Source organism: Solanum dulcamara, chromosome 12, assembly GCF_947179165.1.
Source record: "Solanum dulcamara chromosome 12, daSolDulc1.2, whole genome shotgun sequence".
Classification (NCBI taxonomy): Eukaryota; Viridiplantae; Streptophyta; class Magnoliopsida; order Solanales; family Solanaceae; genus Solanum; species Solanum dulcamara.
In genome coordinates, this window is record NC_077248.1 from 66,378,249 (window position 1) to 66,395,909 (window position 17,661).

General features: G+C 36.6%; 1 protein-coding gene across 3 annotated transcripts; it reads right to left on the reverse strand.

Annotated features, from left to right (window-relative positions):
- Positions 1-6,607: 6,607 nt before the first annotated feature.
- On the reverse strand, positions 6,608-16,266 carry LOC129876287 (uncharacterized). 3 transcript variants are annotated; one of them, XM_055951673.1, is made up of 6 exons: positions 15,988-16,266; positions 11,231-11,350; positions 9,752-11,102; positions 8,590-8,859; positions 7,815-7,970; positions 6,608-7,084 (listed from the first exon to the last, which is right to left on the reverse strand). In XM_055951673.1, exons 2-6 carry the CDS (start codon positions 11,296-11,298, stop codon positions 6,965-6,967), a joined length of 1,965 nt encoding a protein of 654 aa, XP_055807648.1. In that variant the 5' UTR covers positions 11,299-11,350; positions 15,988-16,266; the 3' UTR covers positions 6,608-6,964. The 3 variants fall into 3 exon arrangements, with proteins under 3 accessions (XP_055807648.1, XP_055807650.1, XP_055807649.1); XM_055951675.1 differs by lacking the exon at positions 11,231-11,350; XM_055951674.1 differs by lacking the exon at positions 11,231-11,350 and having other exon boundaries at positions 9,752-11,108.
- Between the last annotated feature and the right edge of the window lie 1,395 nt (positions 16,267-17,661).

The following is a 17,661-nucleotide window of genomic DNA, read 5'->3' on the forward strand; positions in this document are numbered from 1 at the left end:
TACTATTTTGTCGGTTCGTTATGGATGGTCCTATAAAGTTTTTTCAAAAAAAACTAACCAAAATTTATATCACCAAAAAATACATGGGCTAACTAACACGAAAAACTGAGAGAATTGCCTAATTTCTGTTAAGCAGGTCCTAAATGGTAAGAAAGTGGTGTGGATCATGATAAGTCTACATGTACTGTTTTCCCAGTTTTTTTTAATATTTTTTGTAAAAAACTTGATCGAATGTTATATCACTAAAAAATTCATAGGTTAACACACACGAAAAATTGAGAAAAATAACTAATTCATATTGATCAGCCCCTAAATGAAAAGAAAGTGGTGTGGATCATGCCGAGTCTACAAGTACTGTCCCCCAGGTTTTTACAGAGGGTCATGTAAAGGTTGTGCTAAAAATTTGACCGAAATCCATATCACTAAAAACTCATTAGCTAACACACATGAAAAACTGAGTAAATCGTCTAATTCATATTGAGTTACCCCTATATGTTAAGAAAGTGGTGTAGATCATACCGAGGCTACAAGTGTTGTTCCCTTAAGTTGTTACGGAGGTTCCTGTAAATATTTTGAAAAAATATTGATCGAAAGTCATAGCACCAAAAAATTCAAGAGCTAACACACAAAAAACTAAGAAAATCGCCTAATTTCTATTGAATGACCCCTAAATGCTAAGAAAGTGGCGTAGACCATGACATGTCTACACGTACTATTTCAGAAGTTGTTGCGGAGAGTCCTATAAAGTTTTTGCAAAAAAATTAGCTAAAAGTAATATCACCAAAAAATTAATAAGCTAACATACGAAAAACTGAGAAATATCATCTAATTCTTATTGAGTGGCCCATAAATGATAAGAAAGTGGCCTGGATTCTGCCGAGACTACACGTATTGTTCCCTAAGTAATTATAGTGGGTCCGATAAAAGTTTTGCAAAAAAATTGATCGAATGTCATATCACCAAAAAATTAATAGGCTAGTTAACATACGAAAAACTGAAAAAATCAACTAATATTTATTGAGTGGCCCCTAAACACTAAGAAAGTGACATGGATTATGCCGAGGCTACACGTACTGTTCCCATGGGTTGTTACGAAGGATCCTATAATAGTTTTGCAAATAAATTAATTGAAAGTCATATCGACAAAAATCATAGGCTAACACACACAAAAGTTGTGAAAATTGCCTAATTTCTGTTAAATATCCCCTAAATGCTAAGAAAGTAGCGTGGATCATGTCAAGTGTACATGTATTGTTCGCCCAGGTGTATTTGAAGGGTCATGTGCAAGTTTTGTTAAAAAATTGATCGAAATTCATATCACCAAAAATTTCATGAGCTAACACACATAAAAATCTAAGAAAATCGCCTATTTTCTGTCGAGTGCCCCCTAAATTCTAAGAAAGTAGCGTTGATCATGCTAAGGCTAAAGTTAAGCTTCCATCAGGTCTTTACGGAGGTTCTTGTAAAGATTGTGTAAAAAATTGACAGAAAGTCATATTATCAAAAAATAATTGGGCTAACATACACGAAAAAACTTAGAAAATCTCATAATTACTGTTGAATGGCTTTTAAATGCTAAAAAAGTGGTATGGATTATGCCGAGACTACAAGTGTTGTTCTTCCAGGTCGTTACGGAGGGTCCAATAAAAGTTTTGTAAAAAAATAACCAAAATTTATATTACCAAAAAATTCATGAGCTAACATGTATGAAAAACTAAAAAAATCGTCTAATTCCTATTGAATTGCTCCTAAATACTAAAAAAGTAGTGTGGGTCATACCAAGACTACACGTACTATTCCTCCAGGTTGTTACAGAAGGTCCTGTAAAAGTTTGCAAAATAAATTGACTGAAAACAATCTCACCAAAAATTGATTGACTAACACACACGAAAAAGAGAGAAAATCACCTAATTCTTGTTAAGTGGCCCCTAAATGCTAAGAAATTGGCGTGAATCATGATAAGGCTACCGGTACTGTTCCCTTAGGTCAATAAGGTAGGTTTTGTAAAGCTTTTGCAAAAAAAAATTGACTGAAAGCTATATCACCAAAATACTCATGGGCGCTACATATAAAAAACTAAGAAAATCGTTTAATTCATATTGAATGGCCCCGAAATGCTAAGTAATTGGTGTGGATCATGCGGAGGCGATACGTACTGTTCCCAGGTTGCTACGGAGGGTCCAGTAATTGTTTTGCAAAAAAATTGACCGCAAGTCATATCACAAAAAACTTTATGGACTAACACAAAAAACAATTGAAAAAATCACCTAATTTCTGTTTAGTGGCTCATAAATGCTAAGAAAGTCATGTGAATTATGTTGATGGTACACATACTATTTGTCCAGGTCTTTACGGATTGTCCTATAAGGGTTTTGCAAAAAAAATGACTAAAAGTCTAATCACCAAAAAATTCATGGGCTAGCACACACGAAAAAACTAAAATAATCGCCCAATTCCTGTTAAATAGCCCCTAAATGCTAAGAAATTGGCGTGGATCATGCCAAGGCAATACATGTTGTTCCCCTAGATCGTTACGGAGGGTCATGTAAAGATTTTGCAAAAAACCTGACCGAAAGTCGTATCACCAAAAAACTTATGGCTAACATACACGAATTATTTTTAAAAAATCACCAAATTTCGATTGAATGGTCCCTAAATGGTAAGGAAGTGGCGTGGATCATGATAAGGCTACACGTACTATTCCCCTAAGTCATTACGGAGGGTACATAAAGGTTTTGAGTTACAGAGATTTTCTCAATTTTCGATGTGTTACTCAATGAATTTTTGGTCATATCATTTTCGGGTATTTTTTTTCCAAAATATTTACAACACCATCCGTAATGATTGGGGGAACAATACGTATAGTCTCACTATGATCCACATTTTTTTTAGCATTTAGGGGCACTTAACGGGAATTAGTTGATTTCTCAAAAAAAAATTGATATGATTTTTGGTCATTTTTTTTTCTAAACCCTTTAAATGACCTTCTGTAATGACCAGGGGAAACCATACATAGTCTTATTATGATCCACGTCATTTGTTTAGCATTTAGGGGTCACCCAATAGAAATTACATGATTTTTTCAGTTTCTCATGTGTGTTAGTCAATGAGTTTTTTGGTGATATGGTTTTCAGAAACTTTTTTTCAAAACCTTCACAGGACCCTTCGTAATGACCTGGGGCAATAGTATGTACAACCTCATCATGATCCACAATTGTTTTTTAGCAATTAGGGGCAATTTAACATGAATAGGTGATTTTCTAAGTTTTTCGTGTGTGAGAGTGAATTAATTTATTTGTGATATGCTTTTCAGGCATTTTTTTTAAAACTTTCACAAGACACTCCGTAATGACCTGGGAAAATACTAACTATAGCTTCACCATGATCCATGCCTTTACTTTAGCATTTAGGCTACTCAAAAGGTATTAAATGATTTTCTCAGTTTTTCATCTGTGTTAGTCAATGAATTTTTTGGTGGTATACTTTTTGGACATATTTTTTCAAAACCTTTATAGGACCTTTGTAATGACCTGGGGGGACACTATGTATAGCCTCACCATGATTCACGTCAGTGTTTTTTTAGCATTTAGGGGTCACTCAACATGAATTAAGCGATTTTCTCAATTTTTCGTGTTTGTAAGTCAATAAATTTTTGGTGATGTGATTTTCGGACGCTTTTATTTCATAACGTTTATAGGACCCTACGTAATGACTTGGGGGAAAAGTACATTTAGCCTCACCATGATCCACACCATTTTTATAGCATTTAGAAGTCATTCAACACTAATTAGGCAATTTTTTCAGTTTTTCATGTGTATTAGTTAATGAAATTTTTGATGATATGATTTTTGGGCACTTTTTTTCCAAAAAATTTGCAGGCCCCTCCGTAATGACCTAGGTGAACAGAACGTATAGTCTCACCATGATCCACGTCATTTTTTTTTAGCATTTAGAGTCATTCAATAGAAATTACACAATTTTTCTCAGTTTCTCAAGTGTGTTAGTCAATGAATTTTTTGATGATATGATTTTCAAGCACTTTTTTTTCAAAACCTTTATGAGACCCTCCGTAATGACTTGGAGGGACAATACGTATAATCTCACCATGATCCACACTTTTCTTAGCATTTAGAGGCTACTCAACGGGAACTAAGTATTTTCTCAGTTTTTTGTGTATGTTAGTCAATTAATTTTTTGGTGATATGGTTTTTGGATACTTTTTTTTCAAAACCTTTACAGGACCTTCCGTAATGACTTGGGGGAACTGTACGTATAGCTCACCAAGATCCACACTTTTATTTTAGCATTTAGAGGTCACTCAACAAGTATTAGATGATTTTTCTCAATTTTTCCTGTGAGTTAGTCAATGAACTTTTCGGTGATATGATTTTTGGGGACTGTTTTTCCAAAACCTTTTAAAAGACTCTCTATAATGACCTGTGAGAACAGTACGTATAGCATCATATTGATCCACACTATTTTTTCAGTATTTAGGTATCACTCAATATAATTAGGTAATTTTCTCATTTTTTAGTGTACGTTAGTCAATAAATTTTGTTGTGATAAGATTTTCGGACACCTTTTTTCCAAAACCTTTACAAGACCCTATGGAATGACATGGGGAACAATATGTATAGATTCGCCATGATCCACACTATTTTTAACATTTATGGAGCCACTAAACAAGAATTTGGCGATTTCTTCAATTTTTTGTGAGTGTTAGTCAATGAATTTTTTTGTGATATGTTGTTTGGGCACTTATTTTCCAAAATATTTATAGGGTCTTCCGTAATGACCTGGAAACAGTATGTATAGCCTCACCATGATTCACACCATTTTCTTAGCATTTAGGGGCAATTCAACAAAAAATATACGATTTTCTCAATTTTTTATGTGTGTTAGTCAATGAATTTTTGATGATATATTTTTCGAACACTTTTTTTCAAAACATTTACAAGACTCTCCGTAATGACTTGGGGGAACAGTACGTATAACATCACTATGATCCATGCCGTTTATTTAGCACTTATGGGTCACTCAACAAAACTTACGCGATTTTTCTCAGTTTTTCGTTTGTGTTAGTTAGCCAATGAATTTTTGGTGATATGATTTTCAGACATTTTTTTTCCAAAATATTTACAGGACCCATCATAATGACTTAAGAGAACAATACGTATAGCCTCACCATGATTCACGCCATTGGTTAGCATTTAAGGCCCACTCAATAGGAATTAGATGATTTTTCAGTTTTTCGTGTGTTAGTCAGCGAATTTTTTAGTGATATGGTTTTGGGGCATTTTTTTCCCAAAACCTTTACAGGGCCCTCCACAATGACCTGAAAGAATAGAAACTAGGCGATTTTCTCTATTTTTCATGTGTTATTTCATTAATTTTTAGAAATATCACTAACCGGATCTTTTTGACATGCAATTTTTTTAAAGCATTTGTAATGCCCTAGTGAATGATACATAAAGTCTTACATGATGCATGCTATTTTTTTAGCGTTTAGGAATTATGAAACAAGAATTTAAGATTTTTTCAATTTTTCATTTGTTAATGTTCATGAATTTATGAATTTTTGAAAATATCACTGACTGAATTTCTTTGACACAAATTTTTTGAAAGCATCCATAATGACCTATTGAGCGATACTCATAGCCTCTACATGATACATGTTAGCGTTTAGGGGTTAAGAACTAGGAATTTCGGCTTTCTCAATTTTTCGTGTATATTAATCCATGATTTTTTTGAAAATTTCAATGACCAAATTTTTTTGGCATAAATATTTTTGAGTGCATCCGTAATGACCTAGTGAACAATACCCGTTGTCTCTATAGGATCCACACCTCTTTTAGAGGTCATGAAACAGGATTTCAATTTCAGGATTTTTTCAGTTTTGTGTGATTAGTCCATGACTTTTTGAAAATATCACTGATCGAATTTTTTTAGACACAATTTTTTGAACCATCCGTAACAGTCTAGTGAATGATACTTATAGTCTTTATAAGATCCACGCCACTTTTAGCGTTTATGGATCACAAAATGGAAATTCAAAATTTTCTGAAGTTTTCGTGTGTATTACTACATGAATTTTTGAAAGCATCACTTACAGAATTTTTTTGACACAAATTTTCTAAGAGCATCGATAATGACCTAGTTAACAATACCCATAGCCTCTACAAGATCCACACAATTATTTTTAACATTTACAAGAACAGAATTTCAAAATTTTCTTAATTTTTCGTATGTAGTATTAATCCATATATTATTGAAGATATCACTGAGCGGAATTGTTTTGACACCAAATTTTTTGGAAGCATCCATAATGACCTAGTGAACAATATCTATAACTTCTACAAGATCCACACCGCTTTTTTCAGCATTTAGGCTTCACGAAACATGAATTTAAATTTTTTTCAATTTTTCGTGTTTATTAATCCATTATTTTTGGAAATATCACTGAGCGGAAATTTAATATTTGAAATATGTGGTCAAACGCCTATTAATTACTAAATGTAGGATTAATACAAAAATTCCTTCCCATTTCCTTGTGTTTGATACATAATTGTATGCATTAGCCTACAGGTGGGACATATGGCTCAACATCTAAACCATATAGAAGAATCCTGCTAGTTGCACTCATCAATTTCAATTAATCAATCAACTATGCTTCAATCCCAAAACTCTCCCATCAATACATTCTTGATAAGTACTTATTATCATCTCACACTACGATGAAAAAACAAATAAGAAACAATGATAAGAATTCAAGGTTAGAGCTGATCTAATTTTCAAATCTAAAACAAAAAAAGAGAAAGGTATACATCCTTATTCTCTAAAGCCAGATGCTGTGTGTTATATTTCTCATCTCTTCCCTTTTACTATATATTACTCCATCAAAATTGTGTAATCGTTTTCCATAGGTTGGGGTGGGGAGGGAAAGAGAGTAAACGCGACACCTTTTTTATGGCGCCATCAACCCTCCGATTGTGTGAAAGAGAGACTCCGTCCAATCGTCTTTGAAAAGCAGCTTTTGTAATGTCTGTAGCACATCGTATTCAGGGTCCAGTTTCCGCTGCCATCCCTGTAGGAAGACAGAAATTGATCGTGGGAATATGATCAAACAAATTACCCTAAGTTTTTCCTTCTATTGGCATTTGGAAGGGAAAAAAAGAGAAACAAGAAATCATGTGGAATAGGGCATGGAAAGATAAATCTAGGAGGAAGAGGAAAGGCAGATAAGAAGAAGAGATCAGAGACGACAGAAACCCTTCTTAAATGCTAACATGTATGTATATTAAAATTAGCCAAAACAATGCATGGGTTGTACTGATTTTTTTGGAAACCATCTTTCATGGCGCACTGTAGCATCCACTTCACAAAATATGCACTTTCCTACAACAATTCCAATAGTCGAAATGAGCCATCTCAATAACTCAATTACCACAAGCTGTACAACTTCGCCGAACAGAGAATAAACTGTAAAGCTTAGTTCTCAGAAGCGAGTGAATCAGTCTTCCTTATAGCTCTTTCCTCCCTTATCCTCAAACGTCTATCTACCATGGTTGGGTTATCAATAGCAAAAATGTAGTATGATACAATTACTGATAACTGAATTTCAACAATCACATTCAGAAGATTTTGACCAGATCATACTTGAGAAACATAGATTGCAGACTTTACCAGCGCACATAGTAGTCAATAGATCATAAGAACCATTAAAACAGGATACGTTAACATAAGAATATAGCAGACAAGTCTACGCCGTACAGAGTTATCAGATGGTAAAAGCATCAAATAAGGCCATAAGGTACCTCCAACACCAAAGTAGTAACAATCACAGTGCAAATGTTGCCATCAATATTCACCCGATGACGTCTAACTTGCTCAAGCAATTGTTGCATGCAATCTGCCGGATGAATGCCACCCCCTTCAGGTGTCTTCCAAAAGTCAAAAGTTCCCTCCACGTCCTATTACCAAAGTTTACTTTATATTATTCAACAAAGACATGGGTCTAAAAAAATTGGGCTTTTTGACATAATTCACTAAGGAGACTTAACAAATGAGTTTGTATCTCATCAGACAGAAAAGAAGTAGGACAAAAGCTTTTACAATTGATTCTCATCTTCACAGTTCACACAAGCAAACATCACAGGAAAGCTTCACTTGGGACGTCTTTCACCTATATACTGTGCATCTCCTTTTTATTAGATACTTCCTATTATTTTATGGCATATGTACATGCTGCATCAAAAAATTTGCCACAGATAGATTGTGGTGTGGTAGCACCATCCTGTATAAGGAAGACAAACTTATAGAAAAATGCATCACTTTGTAAGTATATTTGACATATTCATGTACGGACCTAAGACGAGATGAAAGAGGGTGTTTTTTTATGCTTCCTTTTATTATCTGCGCTTGAACTCAAGTTAAACGAAAATGCAAGATGCGAAGTAAGATGCCTATTTAGCTTTTCCAGCTTGAACAATTAATTGACTACTGAGAATCAAGTGATTAATAGTCTGCCCACATTGCACAATTATAACTTCATCATTCTGTGACAACAATTACTAGAAAATTAGAAAGCACCTTGATGAATTCCTCTGGGTTCGGACAGCTCTGTTGTTTAGATAGTCCAAGAGTACTTTCTGCAGCAGTGCGGCCATCTCGAAGTGCCACAGCCTTAAAGAACTCCAGCAAGAGGAGTCTATCCTTATTAGATAGCTCAGCAGTCATACCCACATCTAGGAAGACCACATGAGGCCTCGATTTGAAAAGTCCTTTACCTGAAGCTCTGTCTTGCGGTTTTCTAACTAGAATGTTCCCAGGATGCATGTCTGCATGTATGAAATTATCCACCTGGAATTAAATAGTATAGTATCAAAAAGAGTACAGAAATGATTTTCATGACTACGTTGCATAATTGAGGAACTGTACGATCCCATGGAAGAGCATTCCCTACTTCCCTAAATAATAGGAGAAAAGAGTACATAATCTCAATTTGAAGACTGTAACTAAGAAAAGATTAGTTCGACAGCTTACAGCCTTCTTTTACAAAACCAAAAGGAAAAATAAAAGACAGCTGCTACATAATTGTTCGACAAAGGCAGATCTCTGCTTTACTGAAAAGTTGCCTTCAGCAATCAATGAGGTCAGCATGTTCGATAAGTTTGGTGACTAACATAGAGAGTTTTATGCATTTATTACCATCACAAAAACTCAAGCTGCAATATGCAAAGTTGATTTAGGTATTTATTTTTTATCAAAAGTTGATTTACAACAGCAACAACAACATACCCAGTGTAGTCCCACAAGTTAATTTACGTATTTATTAAAGTAATAGGAAAGTAAGAGCTCTCAACTAATCCAATTTCCATTTCTGAGGAACAGTATGTTCATAATGCTCAGAATTTCTACATAATGCCCTGATAAAATAACCCTTTTTTGTTGTTGGGTATGTTAAACCCCAACCCCAACTAATGCCCCTGCACAAGAATCAAAGGTGATACTTTCTACTTGAACATCACACCTCAACATCGAAGGTGAAGGATTCTTTCCACTAAAATATCCTCCATTTTCTTAGCAACCCATTTTTACTTATGTACTTCAATAGTTTTACTTTCAGTCAAGTTTCTATTGGCATATTCCTTCTTGGATTACTTTTTTTTTTAATCAAGTAAAATACTTCATTAATAATAAAAACAACAACCAAGCTTTGACTTTCCAGAATGGCTAAATTACACAGACATACCAACATCATCTTCAGTAGTGCATGGGTCCCAATGTGAGCAAGAGCACTTCGGACACTCTCACGTCCTTCAAACTCTTTAATAGGTTTATCAAGCTCTTCAATGTAGCGCAAGACATTTTCACCGTCTTCATAGGTTTCCACTAAAACCGCAGGATGCACCAAAGGATATAGAGGTCTGGGAAATGATACATCCTTCCATCTGCGGAAGTTGTATATAAAACGACTCAAGTTAGCTGCTTCCCTAGAAAGATCAACTTGAGACATCATAAAGACCGCAAACTGCTGTATGCTTTCATCGAGTCTCAACCACTTCAAAGTTGGGAAGACCTTTGAAACTTTTGCAAACATGTTAATTAGTACGAAATCTCTCCTGATAGATTCACCAACGCCTGGGTGCCTAACTTTGACAGCGACACGAATGGGTTTAACCCGTTGTCTAGGATATCGGAATTTCAAGGTGGCCCGATGAATTTGAGCAATACTACCCGATGCGACAGGCTCCTCCTCAAAATTTTCGAATATTTCTGGAAGCTTCCGTCCAAATGCCTTTTCAATGCTTCTTTTTGTGTATGCATAGCTATGTGCTGGTGCCTTAGAGTGGAGTTCTGCAAGTTCATTACACATATCATCTGGAAACAGATCTGGCCTTGCTGCCGCCCATTGACCCCACTTAATGAATGCTGGACCTGCCTTCTCTAGAGTTTTTCTCACAGCACGAAGCCACTTCTTCCTAAACTCAATACCAAAGGAGTCTGCAAAAGGAGCCATTAGTATACAAGGGGAGAACAACAAAGCTAAGTATACTGCTCTGGAGAGTAACATCACGCCCTCTAAAAGCAAGAAGATAAAAGAAGTCAGGTAGATATGTCCATCCTTTGCATGCATGTAGAGCGATTCCGGGGATGTGAAGCCTTCTGCTTCTGCAAGCACACTTTGCTTCCATGCTAGCTGTCCGATAAGGAAGGCCAAGATGCCAGGAGATACCAGATGTGAGCGAGACAAAGCAAGGCTCATCACACATGTAATCCTACTTATTGGTGGAAGAATTGTTCCACAGCTTGAATGAATTTGAAGTAACCGTTTCCAGGCAATTCGAGCATGGTGTGAGACTCTCTCATTCGTAAGGAACAAACAGCTAGTTTTCGAATTGTAAGTCTTCCATAAGGTTCCTTTTGCCTCATATAAAATGCTGGAGGTAAATCCTCTATGACAAACTCTACATTGTGAATGTAATCTGGAAAAGAAGTAAGAAAGTCCAGCAGGGCACGTCGTCCAAACCACAGGGTTCCTGGACTTGGGGCTGGCAAGAAGGGAATGAGCAACCCTTTCAACTCTTCCGTTCACCAAAATTCTGCACCTGACAAAGCAAAACGCTTATTAGAGCAATCACATTTACCTTAGCAAAGCTCAAATTGCTGGTGTAATATAAATATTTTTCGCATAATATGTTCATTAAGGGTTATGATACAATTGCTAGACCTCGCACTGATTTGCTGATGAAAGGAAGATTTTGTTGGTCTGCTACACCTACGAGCCTCCAACAGCATTTGAAGAATTGAAGTATGCTCTCACTTCAGCTTCTGTTCTGGCATTACCACACTTTAAGAAGGAATTTATTGTTCAAACTGATGCATCGAGGGTACATTGGTGTTGTGTTGGCTTAGGAAAATAGACCAATTGCTTTTTTTAGTAAAGGGTTGTCTACACAGGTCAGGGCCTTATCTGTATATGAAAGGGAGTTGTTGGCACTAGTAACCAGTGTTATCAAAGGCGAAAAGCGCAAAAAAGCTCTAAGATCCGTTGGGGCTTTAAGCAAAAAAGCGCAAATAAAGCGTGAGCTTTAATGAAAAAAGGCGCAAAGGGAGAAAAAATATAAATATATATGTTTAGTCCAAGACTAATAATTAGGCATATGAATGGCAAATATATGACAAAAGAAATTGAAAACAAATTATGATAAAGTGAAATATCAATTGTTTAGTGTCACTTCTTAAGAAGAGGCTCATTGGCAAGGAAAAGTTTGTCTTAGAACCCTGATGATGACACTGAAGCGCACATAAAGCGAGGCGAAGCGTTCAACACGTTTTGAGCTTCGCTTCAGGGCTTAAGCGCGCCTTTGACTACACTGCTAGTAACTGCAGTTCAGAAATGGAGACCTTATCTCCTGGATCAAAACTGATCACCGTAACCTGAAGTTTCTGTTGGAACAGAGAATCACCACCCCAAGCCAGCAAAGGTGATTGGTCAAGCTACTTGGCTATGACTACACCAGGTTTATAAGAAGCCCAAAGAGAATACAGTAATTATCTAGTTGATGCCATGTCCAGACGAGAAGAAGATAGCCAACTATGCAGTAGCTCTGGCCTCCACTCTAGTCTGTTAGAGGGGGTGAAACAGATATGGGCACAAGATCCTACCGTACAGAAGTTATTGTAGGCAATACAAACAACTATTGTTTCTAAGGCCTCATTTGTTTTCATTAAGAATAACAAGTTTGAATCTAAATGCATGTCTGATTATTAAGATGTGCATTAAGACTTAGAGGTATGAATCTGCATACACATCCGAATGTTAAGATGTTGCATTAAGATCTGAATACTAAATAGTTGAGACGGTTTGTTTTCTCAACATCTGAATGTATAAAATTTGCCTTTGTTTAAAAAGTAATAAATATAAAATTCAAATAAAATACTAAATTGATATAATATTATATCAATAAAATATTTTTAAAAATTTATATGACAATTGGTGGTGGTGATGACTAACGATGGTGATTGTGTGTCCGATTTGGGATGGTGTTGACGGATGATGGAGGTTGCGGGTAGTATCTTATGGTATAGTGAGGCAGTAGTGATTAACCGTGGTTATTGGCCACGGTGGTTGATAATTAGTAGTGTAATGATACTGATAACTAATGGCAATGGTGAATGATGATTGATGATGTCGGTTAGAGATATATAATGTTGACTAATGATACTAATTATCGATAGTGATTAGTGGATATAATAATGGTTGATGGTGATGATTGTAGATGATGGCTAATGGTGATGACGATTGATTTGGTGATTGACGATAGTGGTGGTTGTGGTTGGGCTGAGTAGTTATTTGCGGTGGTAGTACTTGTGGCTGAAATGGTGGTTGTGGGTGGTGGGTGAAAGTGGACAAAGTGGGGGTGAACTGTTATCTTTGTAGAAATATTTAAATAGATATCTCAATGATATTAATACTTTGTTAAGATCTTAATCATCCAAACTCATTATATGGTTGTAAAATAAGAAAAACAAACACACTTAATGATGAGTGATTAATATTTAGACCTTGAAAACAAACAGACTTAATGACTGAAATCAAAATTATTAAGATTAAGAGTTCTGCTAACTGCAATCAAATGAGGCCCACGCTATAGATTCCAGTTTGGTATTCTGAGTAGAAAGGGTAGCATGATGGTAGCTCAATGGTAGGTCATTCAAGCATCATTTTTTTTTTGAGAAGGAGATCATTCAAGCATCATTGCTACCTTGCAAATGCTCAAGCAAGACTTCTACCAGAAGAGAATGAAACAGGATACTTATAGTTACACCAGGGGACGTGATACCTTTTAGAGGTCTAAGGGTGAAAACATAGCCACTCCAGGTCTGCTCCAGCCCCTCCCTATCCCTGAGAAAGTTTGGCAAAGACATCTCCGTGGATTTTATAGCAGGACTTCCTAAGGTTGCAGGCAAGGAAGTAATCTTGCGGTTGTGGACAGACTTAGCAGGGCTGCTCATTTCATGCCATTAAATCATCCCTATTAGCTTTTAGATGGCTCAGGTTTTCATGAACAATGTGTTCAAACTACATAAATGGTATACCCAAGATCATAGTCTGAGGTGTGGTGTTCACTAGTAAATTCTGGAGAGAATTGTTTAAAATGCAGAAAGTTTCATTGCTCAGTTCCACTGCCTACCATCCCCAAACTGATGGTCAGACAAAGGTTGTTAACAGATCTTTGGGGTGTTATCAAAGTTGCCTCATCTCTGAGAAACCTAAGGAAAAGCTACAAAAGTTGTCCTAGTCCTAGCTGAATGGTGTATAATACCACCTACCATTCCTCTGCTCATCTGACCCCCTGTGAGGTGGTATATGGCCAAAAAAACACCACCTTTACAACCCAACATGCCCTTTGATTCTCAGCTAAATGTGGTGGACAGGAGTTTACAGGACAGGGAAACAATCTGAGAGCTCTAACATTCCATCTTCAGAGGGATCCAGGCAGGATGATGAAGTCCCAGGCTGATAAGGGAAGGACTGAGAGTCTGAGAGATCATACAGTTTTGGTGATTGAGTCTATGTAATGTTGCATCTATATAGACAGTTTTCTGTGAAGAATCACTCTTTTCATAAGCTTGCAGCCAAGTCTTATGGTCCCTTTCAGGTAGTGGTCAAGGTTGAACTGTGGCCTACAAAGAGTACTTCCTAGTTCCTGCTCACAGAAAGATTCACCCCACATTTCATATATCCCAATTGAAGAAGAAGCTTGGCACCCCCACTGCTTCAGTGCACTTGCCTCAAGCTCACTCTGATGCTGGCTGTTACTCAAGTAATGGTTAAATGTAAGGATGGGCATAAGATCCAAAAGACTAAAAACCAGTCCGAACCAAATTAAGTCAGTACTTCGGTATTGATTCGGTGTGAAATTTGCAAAAGTTTGGTATACGGTACGGTTCTTAGTTTTAAAGTTGTGGGAATACCAACCTTTTTTAGAATATACCCAATAGTCTTGTAATTTGGCTTAAGCCAAACCCAAAATATGCGGAGCCAATAGTCTTTTACAATTACAAAGCTGCTGCCTGCTGCTTAAGCAGTGACCAGCACCACGATACTTAGTGACAAATGATCTAGCAAGCAGCAGCTTTAGACAGTGATGCTGCTTTAACAAATTCCATGTTACGGCACGTGGAAACGGACAACAAAATTTTTGTCTGCTCGTTAGTTGCACTTGATACTACATTTCTTATGGAAATTTGCCATGCAAATTTATTAGCTGCTGCATTTCTTATGGGTAATGGTAATGGCAATTGGAAAGTGTTGTTGCTAGTTCTTTCAATATATTTTTGGTCAAGCTTGAACGGTTGTTAATCATTAATGTGTACAGTATTATAATAGATCGACTATGCCAATGTATCAAACTAAAACCATAACGAACTACTTTGATACGGCATTTGGTTTACACAAGTGATAAACCGAATACCGAAGTACCGATCCAAAGTTCTTAAATACTGAACCGAAGTACCGAACGTCAACCCCTAATTAAATGGTTCCATAAAGCCCCAAAGGATAGTACTTAGGAAGACCTACTGGAATTCCAGTCCAGATTTCCTCATTTTAATCCTTGAAGAGAAGGATTGTTTGTAAGGGTGAATATTAGATACGATCCAGATTTTATTGATTACTGTTTTTAGCATGTGGAATGAGTGGTAATTAGCGAGCTGACAAGTTAGTAACATGGTGGATAAAAGTAGTAGTTAGAAAGCACGTGCGAGCCTCGCGGCTGTTCCAGAAGTTAGTTACCAACTAACTTTCCCTCTCTTTTCATTGGTTCATTTCTGTATATAATCTGATGAGGATGATCCTTGTAATCACTTTTGGAAGTTTAACCAGTAAAGTCAATTCTCGTTTCTATACTTCTTTCTTTCAATTGAGTATCTGTTCAGGATCATTTCGTAATTGCTCCTTGAGATACTTTTTATTATGTTGATAATTATGGTCTCCAGAACAGCTTGCGCGCACTCGACTAATTCACCGGGATACTTGCTACTTCCCACCAGCACTAAGACTGATGGGACTACTACTAATTCTACTTCTTCTTCTTCATTTTAGTTAGAATTACGTGGTGTCCGAACCAGCTCACGCACCTCGACTAGCTCTAGTTCCACGAGGTACATGCTATCTCCCACTAGTACATGTATAAAGTAACTCTATCCATCAAGGTTTGGACAAATGAGAATAAACCATCTAGTGCTTTTGCTTCCCCTGGAATAGACCTCATCATTCCCAACCCATTCATTCACCGCTGCACCACTCCCTTCGGTTATCAATGGCAATATGAACCTTAAACTCCCATCATCATAATGAAACACCATCAAACAATTAACCATATTAAGGTCCAATTCTAAGCATATAAAGAGATCTAAAACTTAAGAAAAATTATTTTTTAAAAAAATAATTAGACAAATGAAGCAATATAAGATACGGACCTTGATGCGGCCATTGATAATTGGTGTTGATAGGTCTTCTACGAAGCAAAGCTGATTCATACAAAGCATTTACCGGCATTTTTCACTTCGACGAATAGAGTATCATCGATGGCCTCCGAGGAGAGACAACGTTACCACTACAATAATGAAGAAAACGACACCATATTGATCGGAAAAATCAGCCGCGCACGGTGGTTTTAGGCTGTCGCCGTCGACAGAAAAATCTACCGGGTTGTAGAGTGTTGTCAATTGACCCGATTCTGGTCCCAAACATTTCACTCAAACAGCCACTTATATCCAACTAAGGCCGCCTACAATATATATATTGTGGTCAGCCCCCACAGATGCCGCTCAGAGCATAGCGGAAATTTTAGTACATCAAACTGCTTTTTTTTATTCATTTTTGTGCGTTATATATTTGACTTTTGATATATTTACTTTAGCTTAATAAAAATAGTTTTTTTATTTTCACAATATAAAAATACATAGGTACACATCACTATTTTCAAATCTCACATATAAATTATACTGAGTATATCATTATTATTTGTTGTATTAAATTTCAAATATATTTAACTTATAGCAAAGGATCACTAGTTAGAAAGTATTAGAGAAAATGACATTGTTATATTATTTAGGGATCGTTTTTGTAGAAGATATTAAAGAAAATAATATCAATATTAGCTTTGATATTATTTAATCTCTTGTTTAGTTTAGCGTTTGAAATTTGAGACAAAACATGCTGTTCTTCTGAGACATTTTTCTTAAACAGGTTAAAAAGAAGAGTAAGACGACAACAACTACATATCCAATGAAGTCCCATAAGTGGGGTTTGGGACGGTAGAGTATACGCACACCTTACCACTACCTCATAGAGATAAAGAGAGATTGTTTCTGAAAAACCCTCGGCTCAAAAATATCAATCCCAAAAAAAAGGAATAACAGTATATATACAAATCATATAATGCAAATTCTACAAGACAAGAACAATATCAATAGCAAAATGAAGTGATAATCAAAGGGCAATAACAACACAACTATACTGGTACGCCTAAACCTAAGACCAACCCTAAACCGTCACAGGGCAAGACAACATTCTATCCCTGCTAACCTTCTACCCTAATATGCGATCTTCACTCCTTTCTATTTAAGGTCATGTCCTCGGTAATATGAAGTTGCGTCATATCCTGTTTAATCACCTCTCTCCAATACTTTTTCGGTCTACCCCTACCTCTCCGTACAACCCCCAAATCCAACCGCTCGCACCTCTTAACTAGAGCATCGACACACCTCATCTGCACATGCCCAAACCATCTTAGTCTCGCTTCTCTCATCTTGTCTACCACAGATGTCACTCTCACCTTCTCCCGAATAACCTCGTTCCTAATCTTATCACTCATAGTATGTCCACACATCCATCTCAACATCCTCATCTTCGCAACATGCATCTTCTGAACACGAGAGTTCTTGACTGGCCATCACTCCGCACCATATAACAACGAAGGCCTAACCACCATTATGTAGAACTTACCTTTAAGTTTTGGTGGCACTTTCTTATCACATAGGACTCCAGAGGCAAGCCTCCACTTCGTCCATGCTGCCCCAATGCGATGCGTGACATCATCGTCGATGTCTCCACTACTCTGGAAGACGGACCCAAGATATCTAATGTTT

Coding starts and splice junctions, on each gene's coding strand:
- LOC129876287 (XM_055951673.1), bottom strand. CDS start 11,298: ATGCTGTTGGAGGCTCGTAGGTGTAGCAGACCAACAAAATCTTCCTTT. Junction 8,860..9,751: donor CACTACTGAAGATGATGTTG/GTATGTCTGTGT, acceptor ATTTAATTCCAG/GTGGATAATTTCATACATGC. Junction 7,085..7,814: donor TTACTACTTTGGTGTTGGAG/GTACCTTATGGC, acceptor GTCTTCCTACAG/GGATGGCAGCGGAAACTGGA.